At 30.1% G+C, this 27,182-nt stretch overlaps 2 protein-coding genes across 2 annotated transcripts in view; one reads left to right on the top strand and one right to left on the bottom strand.

The window, feature by feature from the left end:
* The first annotated feature begins 785 nt into the window (after positions 1–785).
* pns (DENN domain containing pinstripe) lies at positions 786–22,747 on the top strand. The gene is given in 20 exon segments (XM_085486420.1): positions 786–1,163; positions 9,751–9,860; positions 10,478–10,698; positions 11,437–11,631; positions 12,555–12,804; positions 12,806–13,027; positions 13,465–13,601; positions 13,686–13,873; positions 13,963–14,132; positions 14,232–14,443; positions 14,571–14,777; positions 15,146–15,320; positions 15,471–15,735; positions 16,294–16,401; positions 16,937–17,201; positions 17,542–17,809; positions 17,986–18,298; positions 18,592–18,768; positions 19,062–19,272; positions 19,395–22,747. Coding segments are annotated over 20 exon segments (4,002 nt in total). The 5' UTR covers positions 786–1,045; the 3' UTR covers positions 19,585–22,747.
* CycD (cyclin D) overlaps positions 21,931–27,182 on the bottom strand; it is a 39,483-nt gene continuing 34,231 nt past the window's right edge. The window contains exon 5 of the mRNA XM_029318720.2: positions 21,931–27,132. Coding sequence (XP_029174553.1) covers positions 26,908–27,132 — 225 coding nt within the window. The 3' untranslated portion in view covers positions 21,931–26,907. The remainder of the gene's footprint in view (positions 27,133–27,182) is intronic.

The raw sequence follows: 27,182 nt of genomic DNA, 5'->3' as shown, positions 1-27,182 counted from the left end.
TGCTAGCAGAATTATATATGATTTTTTGTGCTTTTATATTTAATAATCAGTATCTAAATATCAAAGTTTCTGCGCAAGATTTATATATACAGTACCCTCCATAAGTTTGGAAACATGTTACATTTTACAGTTAAACAATCGTATGGTAGCGATCTGTGTAGATTTTTTGTATCAATAAATCGTAAAATATTTAAGTAACATTTTTATTTATGACAGATCGCTGCCATGCGATTGCTTAACTATTAAATGTAAAGTGTTTCTAAACTTGTGAAAAGTATACTGTATGCAATAAATAACAATATGTCCATTTATAAGGCTGTTTTTTCTTATCACAATTAATAATATTTCAAATAATATACTGATAAAAAAGTTTATATTCTTGCATGTTACAAATATCTAATTAAAGAATATTTCTTTAGAGAATTTTTCTCTTAAATTAAGAGGATTCTTTTGACAGATCTGTGTAGGATTTTTTGTATAAATAAATCATAAAATAAACGTAAAATATTTAAATGACATTTTTATTTATAATAGATCGCTGCCGCATGCAATTCTTTAACTGTAAAATGTGAGGTGTTTCCAAACTTAAATTATGAAGGGTACTGTATATATCAGCATGAAAAATATATTTCTCGATCGTATACGATTTGCACGAGACGCGAAAAAATCCACGAGTGTGCCAAAATGAATTCAAATAATCGCGCCGCGCGGACGCGCGTGCGCAGTGACTCTCGGCCAACTTCAAGCGGCGCGGTAAAAGATCAATTATTCGCGGGAGACCCGCGCTCACTCTGCGCTGTACAGCGCTCGGTAGTGCATTCGCCCTGTCTCTCGTGCGCGTCGCGTGCGCTCGCTCAGCTGTTGTCTCGGCGTGACGACGACGACGACGACGACGACATGAAATGACAGTCTCGCGTCGGTGGTGCGCGATGTGGAAGTCAAGTTCGTGAAGACGACCGGGGTGTAAGGGTGCGAAGTGACGAGCTGTCGCGGGGTCGCGCAGCAGCGGCGTCGTCGCAACTTGTCGTTGCGCGTCGAAGGAAAGATGAACGGGAGCTTGGGAATCACGCGCGGCTCGGAGCAACATCCGCAACGATTCGCGGATTACTTCGTCATATGCGGCCTGGACAAGGACTCCGGCCTGGAACCCGACAAGTACTTCGGTAAGTGTCTCTCATTTGCCTTGCGCACACTGATATTCCTTTTATTTCTCGCTATATCTCGCGATTCTTTATTTTCGGTGGGCAATAAAACGCGAGAGATGGAGAGGGGTTATGTATATGTATGTGCATTTATATGTATACTTGTATATTTTATATTGAGGTAAAGTTCAATTGTTAGAAAAAACAAGCTTCTGGTAATAATAGGGAAAACATTATTTAAATAATAATAGTTTAACCATAAATATAATAAAATAACTTAGACGAGAAAAATATTAACTGTAAATTTGTAAGATAAAATCTGTAATATCCGTATACAAAGTGAAGGGCGCGACTATATTCCTACATAATAAAATAATTTAATTTTAATAAATTTTAATATTAATAATAATTAAGTCTTTCCCAATGTGATAGCATTAAGCTTTACACGATGTGAGAGCATTTAACATAAAAGTTTTAATTATTATTAAAGATCTTCATGGAATTCTCACTCGCAATTTAATTAGACGGTATTATTATTATACATGAATTAATTGCCCTACCAAATGTTATTTTCGAGCGAATTAAAGTGGATTAAAGATACGAGATATTGCGCCGAGTCGAACTCTTTATTTAAATTTTGTGAATTAATATTTTTTTTTGCAAATCATCGTAAAATTAATATTAACGAAACGGAAAGTAAGTTTCGAAAATAGAGTACATAAAATGAAAAAAAAAAAAAATAAAAAAATAAAATAAAAGTTTATTCGCGGTTTAGTTCTACTTTCTCATACTTTCTGCATTCGAAATGAAATAAAGTTGAGTTTTCGGGAAGGAAAAAGTACAGAACACAATGAATAGAGAAAGTCCAGCTTTCCTACTGTAAATAAAGAGAAGGTTTATTATTTGATTTCTTCTCGCGAGGAATAGCTGAATTCGTAGTACGCGAAATGGACCGCGCGGTCGATCCCGTTGGCTCTCTTTGTCGTTTTTATGCTACCGTATGTACGCATCGTCCGTAGTAGGGGAGCCTTACACAATGTGCGGGTGTAGCATCCTCCTGAGAGAACGTCGTCTTTCTCTCCCGTGCGCGACGGTTTTCCGCGAAAAGATCGTTTTACTGAAAAAGGTTCCCTCGAGAATCCCCACGACTAAAGGCACTTATATCTCGTGACGATGAGTTACTTGTTTTGCTGTCAGCTGTTGGCCAACATCGTCCTTAGAATTTCGGGATCCCAGCGTGAACAAATATATTATTTGCGACCTGCTTTTGGAGGTTTCAAAATCAATTAATCTTGAAAATTATTATTAGATAAATAAGAATATAAAAGAACGTTATATAATTTATTTAAAACTATTACGAAATTTTCATTGAAATCCGAGGAAATTGTTATTTTTAATACGATGTGTAACAATATGTATATAATATAATTTGATTATCTTATTTGATAATGATAAGATTGATCTTTGCATTGACAATAAGTTCTTTGCAAGATTAGTAGTCTCCAAGATCAGGAGTGTAAAAATACCCATAAAAAGAGATATAGCGTGTCCCTGAGAATAAGGTCAAAGTTTACATGTATGGGGAACAATGTTTCAATTTTATTATAGGATATTTCCGTAAAAGAATTTCCTAGAAGCGAATAATATAACAATGAATTAATTAGAAAAAATAACAGAAATTCTCTTTCGGATTTAATGAAAAATTGTCATTATACACTACATTACATATGATTGTTCACGCGAATAGAAATTTAAATCTGAAAATTTGTATTCGCGAAAAACGTTATTTTTTATGACTTCAACAAACAAACAAAAAATAAATCTAATTCTTACAATTTAAATAATAGCTTTTATTAATAGAAATCTGTTAAATTAATAAATCTATTTAATATGTGTACTATCGTTTTAGCACAATATATGATTACAGAATACATTATTTTCTCTTCCTGTTTTTTTTTAAATTAATCTACCATCTTTAATTAATCTATATGGCTGATTTCTCTTTTGACTAACTATATAAAACTTGCCGAGTTGCACATTTTCAAATATTAATATCTAGCAATTCTCAAGCATAATACTTCACCCAGTTTCTCATTTTCATTTTAAAAGGAATACAATAACTCGGTTGTCTAAGCGACTCTTTGTTAGAAGTATTATTCATCGGACGTACATAAATCGATAAACATTTCTTTGAGTTTTTTTTCTTATTTGCAACAAGTCTATTACTTGCTGCAAGATGAAATACATAAATGTAAATTTTCTGATACCGATAAGAAAAAAAGTATAGATATAATTGTTAAAATATTTAAATGTGTCGTATATTTCTGAACTGCTTTTTTTCATTATTTTAATCAATTTACTGTAATTCTTAATTATTTATTTTTATAGTTCTTAATAATAATATTTTTTTATTTATAAGCTTCTATGAACTTTTTGTCTTTTATTTTATAGAAACTAGTTTTTCACAATTTCCTTTTTTACAAAAATATAATATTAACCGTCGATATTTTTCTCATATTTAATTTCTTTCATTTAGGGCCTCACCCTTCTTTGCATATGTCCAATGATCTGTATTAGAAATTACATATAATTTACACATAATCCCTTAAATATGTAATCTATTGTAGTTGAGATATTTTAGGTACGAAATATTAAATTTAACAAACTATAAAATAATTATACAATATTTATATATTATATCGATAATTTTGATCAGTTATCGATACATTTATCGTTATAAAGTTGTAGAAATACTTCATTAAATATCACTTTATTCACGAAACGTACAATATAATAATAATTTGTGTAAATTGTGTGTGAATAAAATTGCAAGAAAAAAATAATACTTAAATAAGAAATTTTATATTTGAAAAATTTTGATTTTTGAAATATAAATATATTTAACATTTACTATACTCTTAAGATTTTGCATTTAAAATAATTTTTTTTTTGTAAAGATTGATTACTTAGGCATGAAATGAATTTTTTCTTTCTAATTATTATGAAACAGAAAGGTTTATTGTGCTTATGTGCATGTGCGACTTGGTCCTATATAATCACGTTTCCGCCTTTTAAACGCATACTTAAGTGCCAGTAGCCCCTTCATGTACAAATGACCCCACATGCGATGACATCATATATGCTCACAAGAAGGGGAGAGGCGACTTATTCGAGCAGGACGACGGGGAAGTTTCTAGATAGAACATGGGAGCAAAACCAAAAACATACAATTTGCTCTATTCTTAGATTTTTAATTAATTGCCAAAATCTAATTTGCTTTTAAAATTATATAAAATTTAGAAATACTTTTTCAATTTTGTGCGGTAAAATATTTTTGAAAGAATTGTGAAATATATCAATTGAATATCATATAATACATAAATTTAATGTAAATCACATAGGTACATGTTTGTGTGTTTTATTAATAATTAACACAAGGGAATTTAATTAAAGCCTGTTCTTTTTTAATTACATAATATAATAAAATAATTTCTATTTTATCGTGGAAATTTCGTTGGTCAGTAATAAAAATTAAAAATACATAATTTTTGTTGGATGAGAGAAATTCAAGATTGTTTTAATAAATATTCCTAAATCTTTTTTTCTTTCTATATTTTATTTAATTAATAATTTTTAAATTTGATATATTTATTCAATTATGTTTTCGCAAAAAAGAAATTTTGTATTAAAATTTCTTTGTTAAATCAAAATTTCATATACAATGTAGTTATACTGATAAGTTATACTATATGTGCAAGGGTCAATGATAATTTTTTATGACTGCAGATAAGATTCATTCAAGAATGATGCTCTTAAATATAAGCCATGAAACTTCATATAGTGCAAGTTATATATCTTTTAATATTATTAATACTTTATGAAAATTTCCTAATCTTTTAATTTTTATTTAATTTTCTATTTTACATTAAGTGTAACTTCCAAATTTCTTCACCGCGTGTTACGAATTATTTAAAGAAATTATTTTTAAAAACCTTTAAATCTTGATATTCTCAATAACTCAATAATTAAGTTGAATTGCTAATTAATTGCTAATTAATTATAAATTTTTGTTAAATATGTAAATTCTTTTATGTATAGTTCTTTTTTATTTTTATTTTCATATAGTATAACTTTTATGTATGGTTCTTTTACATTTTTACTTTATATTGAGTATACATATACAACTTCACAAAAAAGTCTGCTTCGCTTCTTTTTAACTGTCGCGTGACATCAATGCAGTTGATATATACATTTATAAGTATGCGTGGGCGAATGTGCACGTGTACGTGCCATAAGCGGATTCATAGAAAATATTCGTTTGTCCGTAGCCTCATGTGTGCACCATGCTCTCGAATCAATACTTTCCATGATGCAGAAGCATATCGTCATTTATTGCTCGTTTTGTCCCTTCTCCCTTTCTTGTTCGGACATACTCTTCTTTTTCTCTTGTCGCGCCTGGTTTGTTTCTCTTGCATCTTATATAACTACTTCGTATATGCATAATATTTGTCGTTCGTTTATTGTTTATCTTTGGGAAGCAAGTACGCGAGCTGTTCACAAACAAGATCACTAGATTTGTGAAAGAAAATTTTCACAAAAGAATTTTAATATAATTATTATAATACGATTATTATTATAATACAATTATAATTATTATGGAATAAATAAATCCATATATAAGAAAATTTTCCAACTATATTTCTGTGCAAAAAGAATTTCAAGTTATGAAATTATATTTTTGATGACAAAATGACTTTCCAAATACTTTGATACGACTCAAATAATATAAAAGAAAAAAAGTATTTGATATAAAACTTGAATAAGTTATCATAATATATTACAAGAATTTGAAAGGAGAATTTTGAACACTTTTAATAAATCTTTTGTTATAATAATAGATTTTTTATAAATTATTATTTTTGTAAAAGAGAACTTATGTTAGAGACAATTAAGAACAGCGCGTGTCTTTAGATTTCCCGTTTTATTACCGTTAGTAATCGCACACATTGTTGCACGTAAGAATATAATTACAACTATATTCGTAATAAGAAATCATCTTGGCAACGAAGCGTATACGAGAGTAGAAAGTATGAATAACCATGTGTATCCTGGATTTTTAACAAAATATTGACGTAATGAGGAGATATAGCAAAAGAATTTGTAAGTACAAATTTTACGAACGATGTAATTGCAATATATATATATATATAATATTCGTACGATAATTAAATATCTGTTGAAAGTAAGTTTTGTGTTAAGTTTTTCTCAGGTACATATACACGTGAACTTCACAAGTTTACACTACGAAATTATAAACAGATCTAAAACCTACGAGTGTTTAACTGAAGGACTGGCTAACAATTTTCTACGCTCACTTAAACACGATAACAATGGATTTGCAGACTCATTTTCAGAAGGAACATGAAATGATTTTAAAATAGATCGTAGATGAGCAGATCATAGATTTTCGTCAATTTTGAAGATTATTTAAATCTTTTTATTCTCTCAATATATAAATTTCGATTTCGATTTCTACATACAAATAAATAAAAACTAGTCTGCATCACCTGGAAAGAGCAGATATGAAAAATCTTTAATATTGACAAATTTCACTATTGACCATTTTTTTAAACAATTGCAAATTTAAACCCGTGTAACTGTATACAAACGAAACGAAAATCACTACACACAACTATACAAACGATTGTAAAAAAGACTGCACATGCAAATTTGAAATATCTCAAAGTGGATTGAGTTTTAAATTTTTTCTCTTTACAATCGATATCGATCTATCTTCGCTTAAAAACGCTCGAAATTCGAAGTTTAAAATTTCGTAATTTCGATTGCGCAGTCTTTCTTAGAATCGGTTGTAGATGTAAGAATAGGAAGCAAAAGTCTCATCTGAACTAATTTTTTAACATTTATAGTGCTACAATCACAGAAAAATATAGCTACGAATATTAATGCTAAAATTCACGTAATTTATTTAAGTTCTCACATCTCCATGCAGATAAGAGATTCTTTTATTAATATTGTAATGTCTTATTTGTAAAAAAATTAATGAGAATATTAATTGCTTGAATTATAGAATTATTAATTGCGTTATTTGCAAGTTAATATACGAAAAATTATTGAAAATAACAAATTATTTATACACTGAAAGAAAAATTTGTTAACATGACTAAACTTTTCAACTAAATTACTATTTTATTGTGAATTGAACACATAAAAATGGTTGCGAAAAATTATCTACTTCTGTTTAAATTTATTATTAATTTTTTATTGTAAATTAAAATATTTTATTAATAAATAGTAAAACGGTATGCCATAAAATTCTGGAAAATTTTCTGCATTAACATAATAATAGATAATTAAATATATATAATAATACAGGCAAATAAAAACATTAAGTTTTATATTTATAATCATAAATCAAATATTCAATATATTATATATGTATCATATACTGAAATTTATTATAGCAACAAATATCTTGTTTTAATATTTTAAAAACTTGCAGCGCAAATATATATATATATATAAAGTGAAAATATTCGCATGATTGCACTGTGCAGTTTTCTAAAAATACACAAAATAGTGGACACAAAAGACTAAAACTGGCTGAAACATTTGTGAACAGCGGTTTATTCGGAGACTTTATGTGTATAGATGGGAAATGAAAATATCGGGAAAAGGATATCGGCCTGTTAATGGAAACTGGTGATTTCGGCGATGAGACCGACTCAATCGTCCTCTACTCGATTATCACCATCGTTACTCTGTGAATGTTATTTCCAACCGGAGATTGACTGTTGATATTTACATGCTGGTTGATAACGTTTATTAAAAGATCACAGATTAAAATAAAAATTCTATATACGTATATACATATATTTATTCAGATGTATATACATATAATATACTTCATAAAGTTTATATTTTATCTCTTACACTGTCTCATGCTTTGTGTACAAAGTATTTAAAATGTTTATTAAAAATTATATAAACTAAGATTTTTGTCAGATATTTTCCATTTTCTGCAAATAATTTGTTGATATATGAAAGAACGTAATAAAATATGTTTAGACAGAATATGTGATTACTGTATTTATTAATATTTATATTAATTTATATTTAAATTAGAAATATATTACAGATATTATAGATATATTTTAATATTCATAAAATTTAAATATTTATTAATATACAAAAAATGCTAATAAAGTAATATACTTAATGTTTTATGAATTATATTATTCTTTTAACGAGCTTTAGAAAGTATAGCAAATTCAATCAGGAAACAAAAAAGATAGAACACAACTGTATTTGTTTAAAGTAAGATTCAATTACTGTAGACGGCATACGGCAAGAATTATTCTGTAGAATGGATTCTCAAATGCACATAAATTAACTCGGAATATGAACTTCAAATGTTCTATCCAGCTTTAATCCGAAGAAAGTTAGACGTTGGTATATAAAGCTTTACAATAGACTTTCACATACAAAGTAATACTTCGAATTTAATTTTCCCTAGTTCTGATTATTATTATTTTGATTATGATCTATCTTGATAGTTGAAATAAAATTTTAAACTTTAGGTATCTCTCTCTTTATCTTAAGTATCTCTCTCTATCTCTCTTAAATAGTATAAAGTTAAATAGTATCAAATCTTTAATATATAATACAGTTATTTTTCCCAAAAGAAATATATATAAAATAATATATAAATATACAACTAGTATTATATTATCTATATTATTACAATATATATAATCCGTTTAGATGAGTAATTTAAAATACGCATTTATATTATACATATTATAAATATAGATTTTTTTATAAATTATAATTACGTATTATATTTTTAGATATATTATTTAACTTATACTTTTTATATAATATCTATATTGTTTTTATTTCTCTAAATTTTATAATATAAAATTGATTCATAAAGCTCTATACTTTTTGTCGAGAATAGACTTTTCTATCTTTACTATTAAAAAAAACGAGCGCTCATTCTGGGATTTATTTAATAAAATAATTTATTCTTCATTTTTAGTTTATTCGCATCTTGCTATAGAGTAGATTCATCATTCGCCATTCTTGGGGGGCTCTTTGATCACAAACGATTAACCTTATACAATACAGAAGTACTCCTGTATTTCGAAGTAGTTGGATTGGTGCCAAGGTCTCTACGACCGTGTCTTATTTAAGTCTGGTCCGAGAGGATCGCACAGGCGTATTTGATAACAGTTTGCTGATTCTGTTGTAAGATAGTTCTCGCGAGAGAGAATTTCCAAGCGGAATTTCGCTTCACAAAGATTGAGCTCTATGTTACATTTTCTTTTCTCTCCATCACAAATCTTTTCACTACGTGTTTACGAAGAAAACTGTGTTCCAGAGAAGTTTAGCTATAATTTTTATGTCAGATTTTTATGGAGAACGAGTGCAGTTCTTCAGTCACTTCGCGTTTAAATGAGATCCAGGAAAATGATGGAAAAATATCGTTATTTGCTACATAGACTCATGTTCTTTTCGTAAGCTGCTACAAATAATACTTAATATTCAGGATCGAAGTAATATTAATATAGATCTATCGTTTTCGCAGGTGATTCATTGCAGTGCACACCTCTGGATCGAGCATACAAGAGCAAAGTATTGGGACATTATCCAGACTCGGTACCATGGAATCTCTTCGACGAACATGCTGTTTGCATGGTGCGTATATTTATTCTGGTAACTATTAACTAGCTAATTGTAATTTCATTTCGAATTTTATATATTAATATTATATATTAAATTTTATACATATATTATTCGCTATCTGGCTATTGAAATGTGCGAGGAATTTAATAGCTGAATAGACATTTTTATATTTATTAATATCTAAGTATTTGTTTATTCGACTGATTTGTTTATTCGACTTGATAAAATTAATTATTCTGTTAAAACATACATTTTATTCTATACCACATGGAGAGATATTGTAGATTCATGAGCGTCCGCAGGGGAAGGTCTCCTTGGAATCAATAAAAAAATTAAGCATTGCTCTCCTTTTGAATAAACATTGGATTTTATTTGCACTGGAATTTATTTGCAATTTAATAATTAAAAAAAAATAAAAATAAAAAAATTAAATTTAAAAAATTAAGAAAGAAGAAAAAAATAAGAAACAAAAAAATGTTAATATCATGTCCTCTCCTGGAAAATCCTGCGGATGTTCATGTGTAAATTCGAAGTGTTTTTAGCGATATTCTCTGCTGTTAATTAGAATCAGAGAACATTCGCGTCGCGCAGTCACAAGGGGAGTAACTTATCGATTACATTGATAATAGCTCTGTCTGCCAAGCGGTTTGCGCTTTCGTACTCAAAAGCATTCGGTGGAGCCGACCTTCCACTCCTTCGTCCTGACGAAAGAAGACGGTCATAGAACGTATGGGTTCAGCCTCGTTTTCTACGAGGAGTGCCGCAATCGCAAAATATGCGCCGCAATGCAAACGTTACAGGCGATGCACATCACGGAGCTCAGCAGCGGTCAGAACGGCACGCCTCCTACGTACGTTTATTTTCCGTATATATAAGTATATTTTGTAATTTTTTTCATACAAAAATCAACGCTTTCTTAACGTTCTAGAGTTCTCGATATGTTGAAAACATTTCTATTTTCTTTTTTTCCTAGATAAACATTTCAATTTTTCTCGTTTTAAATTCTAAATATATCTACAGAGAGAATTTTCTCTTAGAATTTATAATCTCTTAGAATTGATAATCGTGGGCCAATATGATAGTGGAAGAATGTTATAAGAGTTTCTCTGATTAATATTTATCACAACAAAAAATATTAATATCTACCGCACAATAAAATATAAAATATGTTTGATTAATTTTACTAGAATATATAGTAAAGTTTCAATAATTTCAAAATATATTAAAAACTATATTAAAAATTCGATTCTTTAAATGTTTTAAATAGAAATGTTAAAAAAGTGATAAACATATAAAATATTTATATAAGTTTTACAATGTAGCATAGTAATTTTCGACTTATTACCAAACATGCTAAAATTTGTAATAATTTTGCGGTAAAATGTTATAAAAAATTCTCTCCTCTTCTAATTCTCTTAGTGTAATTTTTATTGAGAGAAATTTTAAATGTGAAAATTCTGCAATTCGTGAAAGGTATAATACGTCTATTTTTCGTACATACATATATTAATTATCTATTTATTTTCTCTCAGTTACTCTTTAAATTATTGTCGGTATTGACATTTCTAAAACATGTTCGATTTTTCAGCATGAGGAGGGGCCAGGATGGACATAACACAAGATCGTTACCACGTCACTTTAAATTGTCAGCTCATTCACCTGGTGCTGCATTAGGATACTATGATTCTATCAAAGACAAGCTGCTAGTGACCAAATCAATATCCTTACTATGCCAACAGCCTTATCTCTTCGCGGCAAAGACGTTCCTTACTAATCTTTATAAGTAAGAAATCTTTTACAAATCTTTATAAATTTCTAAAACGAATAACACAGCCTTTTTGCTTTATGCAATTACGTTTTTATGCCATATATAGTGTAAAATTATTGATATGCAGTAAAAATAAATATTTAACACTGCATATCAGATTTAAAATGTTATTTTAACAATTTTAATTTAATTTACATTTTAATTAAAATTTATAATTTATAATTATTAACTTATAAATATAAGAAAACATTTCAAAAAATATTTTAAAAAATATACAATAATATGATGAAGTCTTATACAATATTAATTATATAGTTATAAAACACACATGTTAAAATAATAATTTTATATATTAAATTATCTAAATTTTGTCAACTGATGAACATAAGAATTGGATTTTTAAAGAGCATTTATTTTAAAAAAGTTATATAATTTATTTCTTTCGTTTATTTATTTATTTATTTCTTATTATCAATTTTTTAATGTCTTTTTTTGGATATTGTTTTCATATTTTCAATAATGGAAATATGAATAGCACTAACTATAATTTATCTTAACAGTCATAACACCTTCCACAAGTATTCTACAAATATTTTGTGCTGTATATCTATTATTGTTCTATGGCCATATTAAAATTCATATAGCGCGTAACGCTTTATATGGACCGCATTACTGTCGTTCTAAATGCTTATACGATTTCTTCGAAATATTTCGAGACTAACTTACAGACTAGCGAGGATATCTTGAGTTATTCTTCTTATTGTTGCTGTGTAGTTATATTTTAAAATCTGAGAATTTCTTAGAAGCGATAAAATCATTATTATATCATTGAAAAATCACGATCAACCAACAAAATGTATATGCAACAATATAATATATATTATATCATACATAACAATAATATAATATTAAGGATTAATAATCAACGAAATTTTCAGATGTGTTCCTAGACATCCTGGACCTGGTCTTAGCTTAGAATCTTACGTCTACAACCTTCTGTACAACGTACCGGTACCATTGCCCGGCAAATCGTTGAAGTTTTACGTACCTAACGATGAACCAGCGAAATCACCTTTGGAACTGGTTATTTATCAACCATCTTCGTTGCTGGAGCTACCGATGTTGGACTATCCCATCAAGGAGGTATTCACGTGGCTAGGCGCAGACTGCCTGCTCCAGTTATTCACAGTGCGTGTTGTTGGAGAATCAAGTTCTCTTGAGGAGTACTGATTTTCACAAGCTGATGGTGGTATCCGAATGCATAACGGCGCTCTTATTTCCGTTCTCCTGGCAACACGTCTACGTGCCAATATTACCCGCCAGTCTGCATCACTTCTTGGATGCACCGGTGCCCTTCATAATGGGTCTACATGCGCAAAGCGAAGGCGGCGTATTGAAGATTGCTAGCGAAGTAGGTTTTTGTAGAATTCTTTTCTGCATTTTGTTCTCGTTTATTGTATTCGAGAGAAAATAATTGTATCTAAGTAAATAATAATACATAATATTAAATTCCTTCGTGTATCATGCAATCTGCATAATTATATATTTGACAATTTTTGTTTTGACATCTTTTTTTTTATTCTAATAATAATATAGATTCAAATGTGCAGTACTTTAAATCTATAATGATTTATTCATACATTTAAAAATTGAAAAACAATTTGAATTTTTCTTACTTCCCATATCGCTTAATTAAAATATATTTTGAATAAAAAAAAGGATGTAACTCTTTTTCATTTAATAATTAATATTTTATTGATACTGAATTATATGTAGTCTGTTAATGTGAAAAATCAAGGTAATTGTTTACTGTTAACAAAGTGTAATATTAATCGTGTTTGTTCACAGGCGAACCTTTGTTATGTAGATATAGATAAGCAAAGTAGTCAATTTCCGGAAGAGTTACCTGTATTTCCTCATAAAGTGCAGTTTATTGCTGAGATTAGAGCGCTTCTGAACAAGTACAAAGTACCACATTCAGAAAAGTGAGTTATATATAATTTCTGTTTTTAATTAAAATAAAAATCAAAATATTACTTTATATTTAAACTGAATAAAAACTTTACTAGGACTGATAACATGGTCATAAATTATTACAACGGTGACATCATGACCAGTAGTCTGACGCTTCCTGGTTCTGGTTTTCATCTTCCTCGGAGAAAACATTCTCTGCACGACGTCTTAGATTGGGATCGGCCGGAATCGGAATCGCAATCGGATAATCTGCAAAGAATAGTAGATATCGTTAAGAGATCAGGTAACGCTCAAAATATTTTTGATATTTAATGTTTAGTAGATATGTTATAATAAACATTCTTTTTAAATTCTCGATTTTTCTGATTACAGTAAATGTAGATGATATTGATTCTACAGAGGATACCACGGAAAAAATACTCACGCCACAGGAGGAATATCGAGAGACTCTCATTTTCAATAATGCTATTAGAAAGATTTTTTTGAATCGTTTTGTACAAATGTTTTCTAGTTATGAACATTTTGTTATCCAACCAAGTCAGGTACGGAAAAATATGTTTCTGAAAAATAAAAAATTAAGATGTGCATATGTATAAGTAAAAAAAATTAACTTCTAATATATAAATTATTTTACGTTGAAGGACAAAGATGAATGGATAAATAATAGGGATAGTATGCACGTTTTTGACAAAGCCACGTTTTTATCTGATCAGCCTACGCAGCATCTGCCGTTTTTGTCGAGATTCCTGGAAACGCAGATGTTTGCCTCTCTCGTTGACAGCAAAGTGATGTCCACGTGGAGCGAACTCGATTGTAATATTAAAGTTTTCGACCAAAGAATCTCTGCTCTGAAGTAAGTCTTAACGAATTAATATATAATGTTTTCTATTTGAGATTTTAACGATTTTTATCTATTATATGAATAAATAGAACATCATAGATATAGAAAACTCTTTAAGTTCATCTTTTCTGTATTTCAGAAAGAAAGTCGGAGAAAGCATCATACGCTCAATGCGATATGAACCTTGCACAAATATCGCAGATACCCAACAAATACTCGAACAGAGATTAACCAATGTAGACTTTGAGACGAATCCACCTACGGAGATTCTTCCCCATAGAGCCGCGTATTTTCGTAGTTTTCCTTTACTAGATAACGTCGCACTAAATAAAGAGCCAGCTCAAAGGTTTGTATGATTATTCGCGCAATATATTTTATAATTGAATATAATATATAATCTCTTCCACTTTTAAATTTATTAATGTTTGCATCCCTATTTTATGCTTCCTGTGTAGTATACTTCGGTAAGAAACAAGTTTTACTACAAATAAAATAGAATGATGAAGCTTTTTAAGGTTCTTATAATTTGTGATTAATTTATCTAATTAACAAATTCGAGTTTTTATATTTTGAAAAAATCTTTCGAATTATATACTCGATTTATTTTTACTTCAAATCTTTTAGAAATGTACTTTAGCAAGTATTTATAAATTGTGATGCAGATTAATAATGATAAAACTAGATTTTTTCTCAATCAATATTTTTCGCCTACAGTAGCAGAAGAGGACAGACACAATGGAAATACAAGATGAAATCCATAGAAACTAATGGAAAGCCTGTAACTCCCCAAGAATCTCAGTCACCTCGACCTCAAACTAAACTCTCGGCGGACATGAGTCCCGCTTTAATAGCGCAAGCTAATTGGACATTCGTAGAAAAATTGCTCAAGGTATTCGCTCTTACAAACACAATTATTGAATATTTTTTATCTCAGTTCTTTTTATTAATTAAATATAGTAATCATATTTTTTATATATTATATATAAAATTAAACTATTAAAATTGCAAAATCGCTACAAGAACGTTATTTTTCGATAAGGATTGTAAATCCAAGACAAAGAGGATGTTGGTGGAGAAAATGGGATCAGAAGCTGTCGCACTTGGTCACGGAGGTGAGTCTCTGTCCGATGTCGAGGAGAATACTCTAGTCGCTAGTCTCTGTGATCTATTGGAACGAGTGTGGAGTCACGGGCTGCAAAACAAGCAGGGCAAAAGCGCTCTTTGGTCGCATTTAACCATGTACCAAGAATCGGAGGAATGTAACGATACGACCAAGTCTATAGACGCCAACTTTCTTTCCCCTGGTAAGATATGCATGTGTCTTAATCGTCGCAAAAAAAAAAAATATATATATATATATATATATATATATGATTTAATATATTTTCAAGTATTTTATACATATTTCTCTTGTGTAAATATAAATATATAAATACGTATAAACAACACACAGAGAATAGTAATTCATCGATCGCAAATTAAATATCACTATTTTGCGGAAATGCAGCGCTAGCATGGTCCGTGCTCCGGAAGCGACTCGATTGTACGTGTCTTCATTTTATAATAAAAAGTGTTATATAAAAAGTAGAGATTAGTTCTTCGTACGTAGATATCCTGCACTATTAGTTTTGTAAGTGATCCACCAAAGAATATAGTCCATATTATCGTATTTACGCTGCGCCGCACGTGTTACTTTTGAGTACAGAGATATTTTAGCGCATAATATAAAGTTAAGTTAACAATATATCGTAAACGCAAGATTTTATTATTTTTTTATTCTTATTAAGTTTATTGTTTTTTTATCTTTAAGTTTAATTTTAATTTTTCTTTCTTTCTTTTATTTCTTTTTATGTTATAATTAGCGAAGAAATCGCCGAATAAGTTTTTCGGAATACCGGACCGTTTGGTTTCATCTTTGAGAGGCAAAAGTATTAGTGAAATTGCTTCTTACATCAAGGAAAATTGGAATGGTAAGCCTTGATATTGGCTTGCCATAAAAAAGGAAAATATTCGCGAACTAAACTTAGTGTTAATAATGATTTTTTTTCTTTGCATCTTTGCATCTTCTTGAATTGTATTGTGAAGCTCGTAAATGTGCTCGATTAATAAACACTTCAATAATATAAATTAATTTATAGGGATATTTTTTTATTTTATATTATTGTAATATTCCTGCTTAAAGGAATATATTTGTGATATCTTTTATGGAACAAATGCATGTTAAATTATTATAACATTTATATGTATATGAGATATTTTTTATAAATTATATGAAGATTTTGTGTGTGTACGTGTGTACATATGTATTTTTGACAGTTTATATAAAGCATGATATCGGATTTGCATGTGCATATTATTATACCTGCAAAAGTATGTACTGAATACAATCAAACGAATGACTATTTAGCCAAAAAAATATTGTTTTTGTTCTTGTTTTGTTCGTATCTTTTGCTTGACTCGAAGGAGAAATGTCTGTTAGCTAAAATATTTTATATATTGCGACAGATTTATCCAATTTGCAATTGGAAACGGACGTTTCGCCCACGAGAGGTGCGGACAAACATAAATCTCCTGGTGAAAGAAAAACCATCGGTCCAGAACACTTAAGGCCTCTTCCGGACTCCCTAATCTTCGACATTCGAAACGTACAAGCTATGACTGATATTAAAACACACATTGGATATGCGAGAGCGTGGGTGCGATTGGCACTTGAGAAAAAATTGCTGTCACGTCATTTGAAAACATTATTATCGGATAGTGCTTTATTGAGGTATGTTTCGGAAATGATTATAATATGATTATTTTCACGTGTGATAGTACTAGCGATATATAATATCCGATAGTTTATTAAATAAAGCTAAATAATAATCACGTATAAAAATAAATAATATACAAAATAATATATTTTTTTATTTACCAATGATTATGAAGTGATACAAGAGAGTATAAAAAAATATTTAAAAAATATGATGTCAATTGCATATTTTTTTAGATTACTTTCATAATCATGGTGGGTAATTAATAATAAATTTGATTTTTTCTGAGTTTTATTAAAATAATTATTAACATATTTATTAAAATAATTAATTAATCTTTTGATGGCTTATTAGGAGTCAGTATAAACGATCAGCATTTTTACGCTGTGAGGAAGAGAAAGAGCAATTCCTGTATCATCTTTTGACCCTCAACGCGGTCGATTATTTCTGCTTTACGAACAATTATCCAACGACCAAGTTACCGTATCGAGTTGTGATATTTCCCAGCCGAAAGGCAAGTGCTGCTACTACTTCGGCTAATAGTTGGATCGCTATTTCCGGTACACTTTGTGAAACCAATCCCGTACCCATACCGAAAGGAGCATTAGAATTTGTATTTCATGTAAGTTTATTTTGTATCACTATCACTTAATGCTCTATTAAGTAGAATTATTAACTTTTCTTTAAAAAAAATTGATTAAATTAAAAATTCTATTTAAATTCATTAAACTAGTTTTATTTTTAGAATAAATAAATTTTATTATAATTATCTTTATACATATTTTTCATTCTTCTTAGCATAAAAATTTAGGCGTATTGTCGACGTTAAGAATTGGACACGACAATACTGGATTATCGCCAAAGTGGATGGTGGAACATGTTGTAGTGAGAAACGAAGTAACCGGACACACGTTTAAATTTCCCTGCGGTCGTTGGCTTGGTAGAGGAATAGACGACGGATCCACCGAACGTTTACTAGTGGGTGCTTTAGTACCGCGAAGCATAGACAGCGAGGAATTGGTGGAATCGTGCTCCACGCCTCCGAGATGTAGATCTCCGAGTATACCCAGACGGCCCATACTATCACAAGTCGAACTGCAACACATGCTCGGTAAATTAATAATATAATTGGTGACTCTGTCTCTAGTCTCTATATATTGTACTCATCTGATATACCTTCGTTGTTCATTAGTAAAATTAAAATAGTTATTAATTAAAATTATATTTAACATTATATGCAAAATATTATAATTATTTTTAAAAAAGTCTTGTTGAATTATAATGATATTGAAAAATGACAAAAAGTTTATATGATATTGATAAGATAAAATATAATTTTTTTTATTATAATTAATTAAAAATTTTAAATTATATAAAAAAATTAAGTGGAATAATATTATGTAGGCGAAGCTGTAAATGCCATAGTCAAATACCACTACAGAAGAGAGTGTCAAGACGGTTCTTTGACAGCATTATTGTGCGGAGAGGGTGGTCTCGTGCCGTCTTTAGAACAAATATTTTTATTTGGTTTTAAAAATCAGAGAATATTCGGAAGAAATTTCTACGTATGGGACTATCTCTGTAAGTCTATCATATTGTTTATCATATTAGGAAAAAATATATTGGAATATACACACGTTGCTTTGTCTCTATATATTGTATTCGTCTGTGTATACATTCGTTATTTTTATTAGTTAAAATAGATATTAATTCAAATTATAATCTAATGCGTGGTTAAACCACAATATGTATTTTATTTTCAAATTTTATTTTATATGTTAATATTTAGGGTTACTTATACCTATGTAAAATATTATATTTATATATATATATTTTTTTTTCAACATCATAATTGAAAATTGAATCTATTGCAGTGCGCGTGAAAGAGAATTTTGAGATTTCTTTGTTGGAGGAAATGGACGAATATTCTCAAAGACTTAATCGAGATAGAAGAGGATATACGCAAAGCAGCCAAAGATTTACAATTTTAAGATGTTACTGTCACCTCATTGATCAAATTAATATGTTTAGTCAGACTTTAGGGAAAGATGGAAAATTCCAATTATTTATCTGTTTAGCAGCGAGGTAAATTTACGAAATATCTTCGACGAAATATATATATATATACCTATATATATTTTCATATCTAGATTATCTACTTTGATTCGTGTTTTATTTAAATTTTTAATCATTAATGTAATTTTCAGGGAGCAGCTTTTACATCCAATGTTGCGTCCGATGAGCGATGCGCGTTCCACAACAGATATGTATGAGGAAAATTCTTTTTTAAGAAATCCTACGTTATTGACTTTCCTCGTTCATATTCTCGAGCCGTTGAGCGAATTCCATATTGTCCTCGAGAAGAGCCTGACTCACGGAATCTCTAGTATATGTTAGTATTTGCCAAACGGTATCGATTGCATATAGTCTCCGTGTTCCTTCAATAAGTGTTCCGAATTATGAAATATTTATAATCGTAAGAATGTCATGTCAAGCTTTCCAATGTTATATATTAAGAATGTATTTGTTACCGTAGAGTTTTTAATTATTGACGAAATTAAAATGATTAAAAGAGCTCTTTGTAAATAGGAACACAGGAACATACCTTTAATTGATAGAAAAGCCAATTAATTCTAAACAGTGACACGTGAGGAACTCAATTGTTATTACATATGACGATAAAAGATTCGACAAATTTTATCATTAAGAAAAATTGAAAGAGATTTAATATTAAAACTAAAGACTGTTATGGAGATGTAGCTATATGATATGTATCTATGACAACAAATTAATGATGAGAGATAATGCGAGATTTAGATATTAAATAAGATCTCGTCCTATTTCTGAAACTTACGATAATATCTTGTCGGTGATAAAAATTAATTATATAATTAAAATATATTTGGTCCTATCTTGCCATAATTATATTAATGCGATAAAGATGGAGTTTGTTAAAATATTTAAACTAGTGACGAATCATATACCAAAGATGTGATCCCATTTATCCAGTAGCATTATGTATTAATTTTTGTTATTAGTTATTAAGTTTCTTTAATATTATACATTGTCATTATTTTGCATGCAGATTTTTTTGAGATCACTTATATATACATGCGGATTAATGACAATTTTTTATTGCGATAAGAAATTGTTTAAAATCTTATGAAAATTATCACAAGTTATTTATGTACATATATGATCTGATAAGTAATCTTAAGTAATGATTACTAGATAGGAATACTTTTTTTTAATGGCTGTGCTTCGATATTTGCATGCTATGAGATTACACAGTCTATCCCAAAGATTTGCAACTATTCAAAAAGTGAATAGAATATATATTGATGAAGATCAATATAAATTTACCTCATGAATTAGAATTATGTAATAACAAGGAGCTAAGAATCTAATATCAGAGCCAAGTTTAAAAAATATATTTTTAAGATATAAAAGAGTATATTTCTTTTCTTTCTTTCTCATTATTATTATAAATGTAATTATACATATTTGATGTTATATCGTCAAGGACTAGCATGTGCATTTTATAAGTAATGATGCAGTTATATTATAATTTGCACTATATTTAAAAAGAGAAAACTTTATTTTACTAATAGATCTTTTCTTTCAAATCATTATTGAATCAAGTTACATCATTGTAGCAGCCAGTCATTGACATGTTGCCTAAGAGAAATCGTCTCAAATCTCAAAATCTAACAATGGAATATTTATAATCGGTTCTTGATGAATAAGAATTTCTTAATTTTATATGTATGTATATATATCTAATATAAATAAGAAATTCTTACTCATCGAGAGACGATTATGAACGCCGATTCTTAGATCTCCTTTAGCAAATAATGAAACCTTTCTTCGTCTCTTACAATTAGTCTTACGATACTTTAAGTTAAGTCTTTTAGATCGGTATGTTATCTTTATGTAAAATAATTTTTCCCTCGATCGAGTTAGAGTAACATGCAAGCATTATTTGTAAAGAACTCTCTTGCGTCTTGTAGCTGATATTATGTGATCATTTTAGATTATAAGTAATAATTAATTAGCGCATTATTTGCATAAATGTCTAAATCATATCTACTTCGTATCCAGATTTATTTCGCGTCTCGTTGATAGAGTCGTAATCCTACATGCGATCAGAAAATTCATGACAAATTTTTATACATATACTTCGAATTATGTATCTTTTCGTCATTAGTGATATATGCATTTTATAATAAACTCGAGGAGTACAAAATTGTAAAAATATGAAGTGCTTTTCAGCAGTGTCAATATACAAGGACACACGGCAGCGATACTTCCTGAACTCAATAATTAAAACACCGATTTAATACTCATTGCAGTAATTTCGTAGCTTCATTATTGTAAGATCGTTGCCGTATTGTATATATATACATATACATGTATGAATTATATTAAAATTTCGTGTATAAGAAGTTTTACAAAGCATGCATTATTTAAGATGTATATATTGTAAGGTATATTATTATGTACACACACAGAGTAGAATATAAACTATTATCCAAAGAATTAAAAAAAAAAATTTTACATTTCTTTCTTAATTTTTTTAAATTTAATTAATTTTAATTTTTAAAATTTTAAATATGCAAATTAATTCCAGTGTTTTCGTTTCACTTCAAGAAAGATGAAGACATGTAAATTAATAAAAAGATCGATAAATTGATTAATACAAAGGAGAGACGGTAAGATGATTAAGTAATGAGACACATGGCATTTGTATAAAATACCGATAGTTTATTTTCAATCTTGCGTTGCCGCGAGGACGCGTAAGATATGTACACAGACGTCGGATTACTTTACGTAGTACAATTCTCATCTATGCATTAAAAGAAGTAATTTACGTGCTAGCTTTAAAAATAACGCATTATAAATGTTCATTTTCCTCTGACTCGGTAAAATCTACGGTAATGATTGGATACATCAGACATTTGATGAATATCTCGGCGAAGTGTGATTTGAGGTATATCAGTGGTATTCTATTGCGCACTATTTAAAAAAAAAACAAGTAAGAGACAAAAAAAATAGTTGACCGGTCTTAATAGACCAGTGAAAACTTTCGTGAAAAATATACGTGACATATACACGTCTCATCGATTGTGTATATGTGTGTGTACATATACTTAACATAAAATGAATTGATAATCGGAGTACAGTTTCCGTTTATGCAGATCGCACGTAGGGAGATTATATTTTCCTTATTTAAGAGGCTCGATTTCAAATTTTCCGACGAAATTCTCTCGTCCTTATAAAAAAAAAAAAAAAAAAAAGAAAACTTAGTTCGCTGATTTACTATCGCTCCTATTTACATCGAGCTCCAAGCTTAATTATTTCTCCTTTTTTTTCCTTCTAATGTTCTTTTCTTGTCGATCTTGATTCTCCAAACTCATAACTGATTCTTGTTAATTTTCCTCAAGATATTTCAAACAAAATTATTTTAAACGATATTTTGTTAAGTTAATATCTAGTTTTCCCGAATTGTTGAATATCAAAGAATCTTTTCTGAAGTTGATGAAAAGTTAATGAAATAAAATGATTTGAATTACTTACAATGACTTCTTATAGATCGATATTTTCTCTTCAACTATCGCTTCGCTATATACATTTCGCTGCTTAAATGCTAAACACGCGTCCCACAATCTCTCATTCGTTTTCAAACAACCTGTCTCTCCTTAGGAACCTGCGACGTTACGCGGGATTACATCTCAACTCAACGCGCAATAATAAATCATCGCACACACGGTGAGAGAATATTTTGTTTCTTTAAAAAAAAAAAAAAAAAGAAAAAAAAAGAAAGAAAAAACGCTCTTTGAATTATATTATATTAATTATATATATGTACATACGCGACCCCACAAGTGAATACAATCGCGTTCCTCCGTTGTTTCTTTAAATATAAAAATAGGGCGCAATTAATAATTCTCAAATACTTATTCCGCGATACTTAATAAAGGATTCTTTGATTTGAGAAAAGAAAATATTTAATTTTTTTGTAAAAATTTTATATACTAACGTAATTTTATCCGCTCTCTTTCTCCGTATGATTAAATAATTATATGTTTAAAAAAAAATTCTTATTGGAAACAATTTCTCGTTGCTTCTTCATCCTTTCTTTGCTCATCGTATATATTCGATTATCCTTCTTTAATTCAAAGTTTTAAACATACATTTCGCGACGGAGGCGGATCTCTTCTTGTCGAATCGATTAATTCATGTTCGCTAATGACGATACATCTCCCACGATTGCAAAGATAAGAAAAAAAACGAAGAAAACAAAATGAAAGAGATCTCACGCAGATCTCCCGCGTAATATCTTTGCGTATTATTCGACTCCGATTACATTGTACTAAGATTTGGTTAATTGACATTTCTTGTTACGTACTAACTAGTTTCCACTTTGTGGCACATTCGGGATTCTGTCGAATCCCCCAGTCCCGACTCGACATTCGCGCATAAACTCGAGCGATTCGCATAAGGATCTGCTTCTCTGCTCGAGCTGACTCGCGCGTGCTTAAATGATCCTTGAATATAATCACACAAGAGTTCGTGCACAGTGGTGCATTCCTTGTGCGATTCATTCTTCCGATATATATACATTTATTCTTCGCGTCTTCGCTCGAATCAACTCGCGACACGAGAGTTCTCGGAGCCTCCAGGACGCCGATTTTGATTTGACACATTTGATTCTATCCACGCGAATTCGTGGTGATTTTGAAAGTCGATCAACGACGGCCTTCGTTATTCATAAAACTTGTCGCGAGACGACAAAGCTCCCCGTTCGAGACCGGTTTTTATTTTGAGACTCTCATTAAGTACTAGCAATTCCATTATTTTTTGGATATCAGTATTCCTTCTCGCACACACGATGAATGTTCACTTCGCCACGTTACTTCGGGTATTGTCTAGAATCACAGAAAGTATCGCCGTTGACACGATCAGGATCAATAATCTCGCAGGTAGCAAGTGTATGTCATTTTTAATGACTTCAATTTGCTACTCGTACTATATTTTGGGATGATCTATATCTTATGCAACAATCCCGCATGAAATATGTTTGAGAGTTAAACATGAATTCATCCGAGCGAGATATCTTTTTTACAGCAGCACTTAAAAGATACGAAAATATTCTTCTAGACAATACATTACTTGACGTAGCGAAGAAACCATCAGATTTCGATTTCCTTTCATTGTGATTTCGTACAAAATACTTTCGATACACGATCATCAAGTCGTGTCTTCTCGTTTCTCGATACATCGTATTCAATATTTTGCATTCATTGTCGCTTTCTTTTTTCCCTTAAATTTACTACGCGTTACCTTATTTAATCGTACTCTCTACCTATCTACCTACACGTATATACAGTCGTCTATGTGAACGTCCTTGATATAATCTATATATCGTGAATTATTATATATCGACGACATTCGAAAGGAGGGAGAAGTCAATTTTTCTTTTCTTTTTTTGGTTTTTCGTTCGATTTTTCTTCTCCCAACGCCTTCTTTCTCTTTTGCTTGCCTTCACTATCTCTCTCTCTCTTTCTTTCTCTTTCTCTCTCTCTCGTCCACTCGTTTTCGTACACACGAAGCTGTAGTAAAAGCTGTACACGCATACATTTCATTCTTTTCACGCTCGCATTACAATATTACGTACACGCGGGAAGGGGTTGACACAACCCTTCTTAGGAACCGAGCGGGATAAGCGAACATAAGGCGGATCGCGCCATAATCTTTCGATATATATAAAGACTTGCGTCGCTCATCATTTGGATAAACCTTAGTGAAACTTTACAAAATTAGAAATAATTTGGATCATTTTATCGCATGATAAAAAAAATTGCAAGAGACAACACACTATTTCGCATTGTAGATCACAGACACGGTTCGGTTTATTAGTATCTTTACGAAGAAACGAATACCTTTGCGTCTTAAAAATATCTGCATGTATTCATTCTTGAAATATTCTATATAATGTACATGGTTATTCGAAATTATTCTTTCCAATTTCAAACTATTATTTTTCAAGTTTATAATTACTTTTTAATTGATACATTACTAATTGTTACATATTTATAAACTTAAAAAAATATAATCATTTGAAATCGACCGAATCGTTTTGAACCTTATGTTTAGGCATCTTTAGAAATTAAAAGAAATAAAGCAATCTTGGCTATTTTGATTGTCAAGCAATTTTTTCTACATTCCATTTAAGTAAATCACATATTAATCAAATTCTTAAATTATTTCATTATTGTGTGTAAACGTTCTCTAATTTAATATTGTAAGCAACACGGTCTAATATCTCTTTTCTACACCGATTGTTATCTCTCACTTTTTCGTTTTTATCATGCATTTAATTTGTGACGACCCTTGGTACTATCTTCTTTATCTCTCTTTCATCAGATTACATCTATATCTATGTATATATATAGATATACTTTTTTCGATATAATATATATATATATATTCATTTATTCGTACGCTTATTATATATGTACAAAATGCTAAATGACTCTGGATATGACTAAGTGAAATTTTTTTTCGTTTTAATGCTTACGCAGACAAATACCCTCTTATTTACGTTGTCGTATTTTTCGTTAGTTCTCGGTTTTTCGGTAATTTCTTATCTCATCTAAAAATTATATATATATATTTATGTATAAACATATATACATGTACATATATACACGTATACATACATATACATATGTGTGTGTATATATATATATATCTTAGTTATAATATATATACATTCCTATTATAAAATTACAAATGCGTAAAGCGTATTGCATTGCCTTCCCCCAAACGCCTTTCTGATTTCTGTATTATTTTTTTCATCTTTCACGGGCAACACACGTCGGAACAGTGTAAAGACACAAATAAATCGCCCGGTGATTCTCAGCCCCCTCAAATAATTTTTGCATCATCTCGAGCATTACAATTTTCAATCGTTCGTCTTTGTTAATTTTTATTTGCTTTTCAGTACTTTGATTTTTACTTTTTCAATTTAAAATCAATAAACTAACCATGTTCCCTGTCACAGTTTGCAAATCTTGAAGCGATTTAAAAAAAGAAAATAAACTTTTAAAGTACTATTAAAATTTATCATCGACGATGATGAACGTATTATATAAATGTATCATAATTGAATAATTGATATATTAGTTTGGACTACTGTTTGGACTATGCTTGTGGGGGAAAAAAAAAGTTCTTTAATCCATCTAGGACATGTACGTACACAACTGCACACACCTTCGCAAAATATGTATAAATTCAAGAACATAAAAAATTCTCTCTCGCATAAGTACGTTCCGTCAATCACATATCGAAATAAACTTCATATTTATTCAAAATGCATCCCCTACTCGCTTAAAATGCGTCCTATCTGTTTTTGGTTTATATAAACGATAATAATTCGTGTCGCAGTTTCCATTCAACCAAACGCGCGATTAGCGAGCGATCAGGTTCGATCTCGAGATTCTTCGGGAGAAGTTTTTCTTTTCAAAGGACAATCAGCTACCTCGTCACGCTTCTCTTCCGGCGTGTCCTGTTGCTCTTCTGGAATCATCTTTCGTTTCTTCGCCGGCTGTCCATCATCATCGTTGTCGTCCTCTTCGCTGGAGGGCAACTTCTCCTCTTCGGCTGTGAGACTCACCGGTGTGTCGGCTCCTACGGAGTGTCCCCCTGCTGCGGTTTTCAAAAATGTACGTCCCTGACATCGGTCGGCGTGCCCGCTTTCTCGTGCTCCAATATCTTCTCCTGACTCGTATTGTTTTGGTCCCCCAGCGGCCTCTGCGGCGCGCTTGTGACACCGGTGCTCATTGTCTGGTGTCCGCTTCCGCTTCCGGAGCTCTCGGTGCTCGCGTGGGCGGCCTGTGCGATCATCTCCTCGATCTGCTGTAGGCAGCCATGCAGATAATCCTGCAAGAAATAATAATTTGTCAAATAATAATATCGTGCTTATGTATGAA

The sequence above is a fragment of the Nylanderia fulva genome, unplaced genomic scaffold, assembly GCF_048542155.1.
Source record: "Nylanderia fulva isolate GAGA-0341 unplaced genomic scaffold, ASM4854215v1 Scaffold11, whole genome shotgun sequence".
Taxonomy (NCBI): domain Eukaryota; kingdom Metazoa; phylum Arthropoda; class Insecta; order Hymenoptera; family Formicidae; genus Nylanderia; species Nylanderia fulva.
The sequence above is the reverse complement of the archived record's forward strand: the minus strand, read 5'-3'. Positions and strand labels throughout refer to the sequence as shown.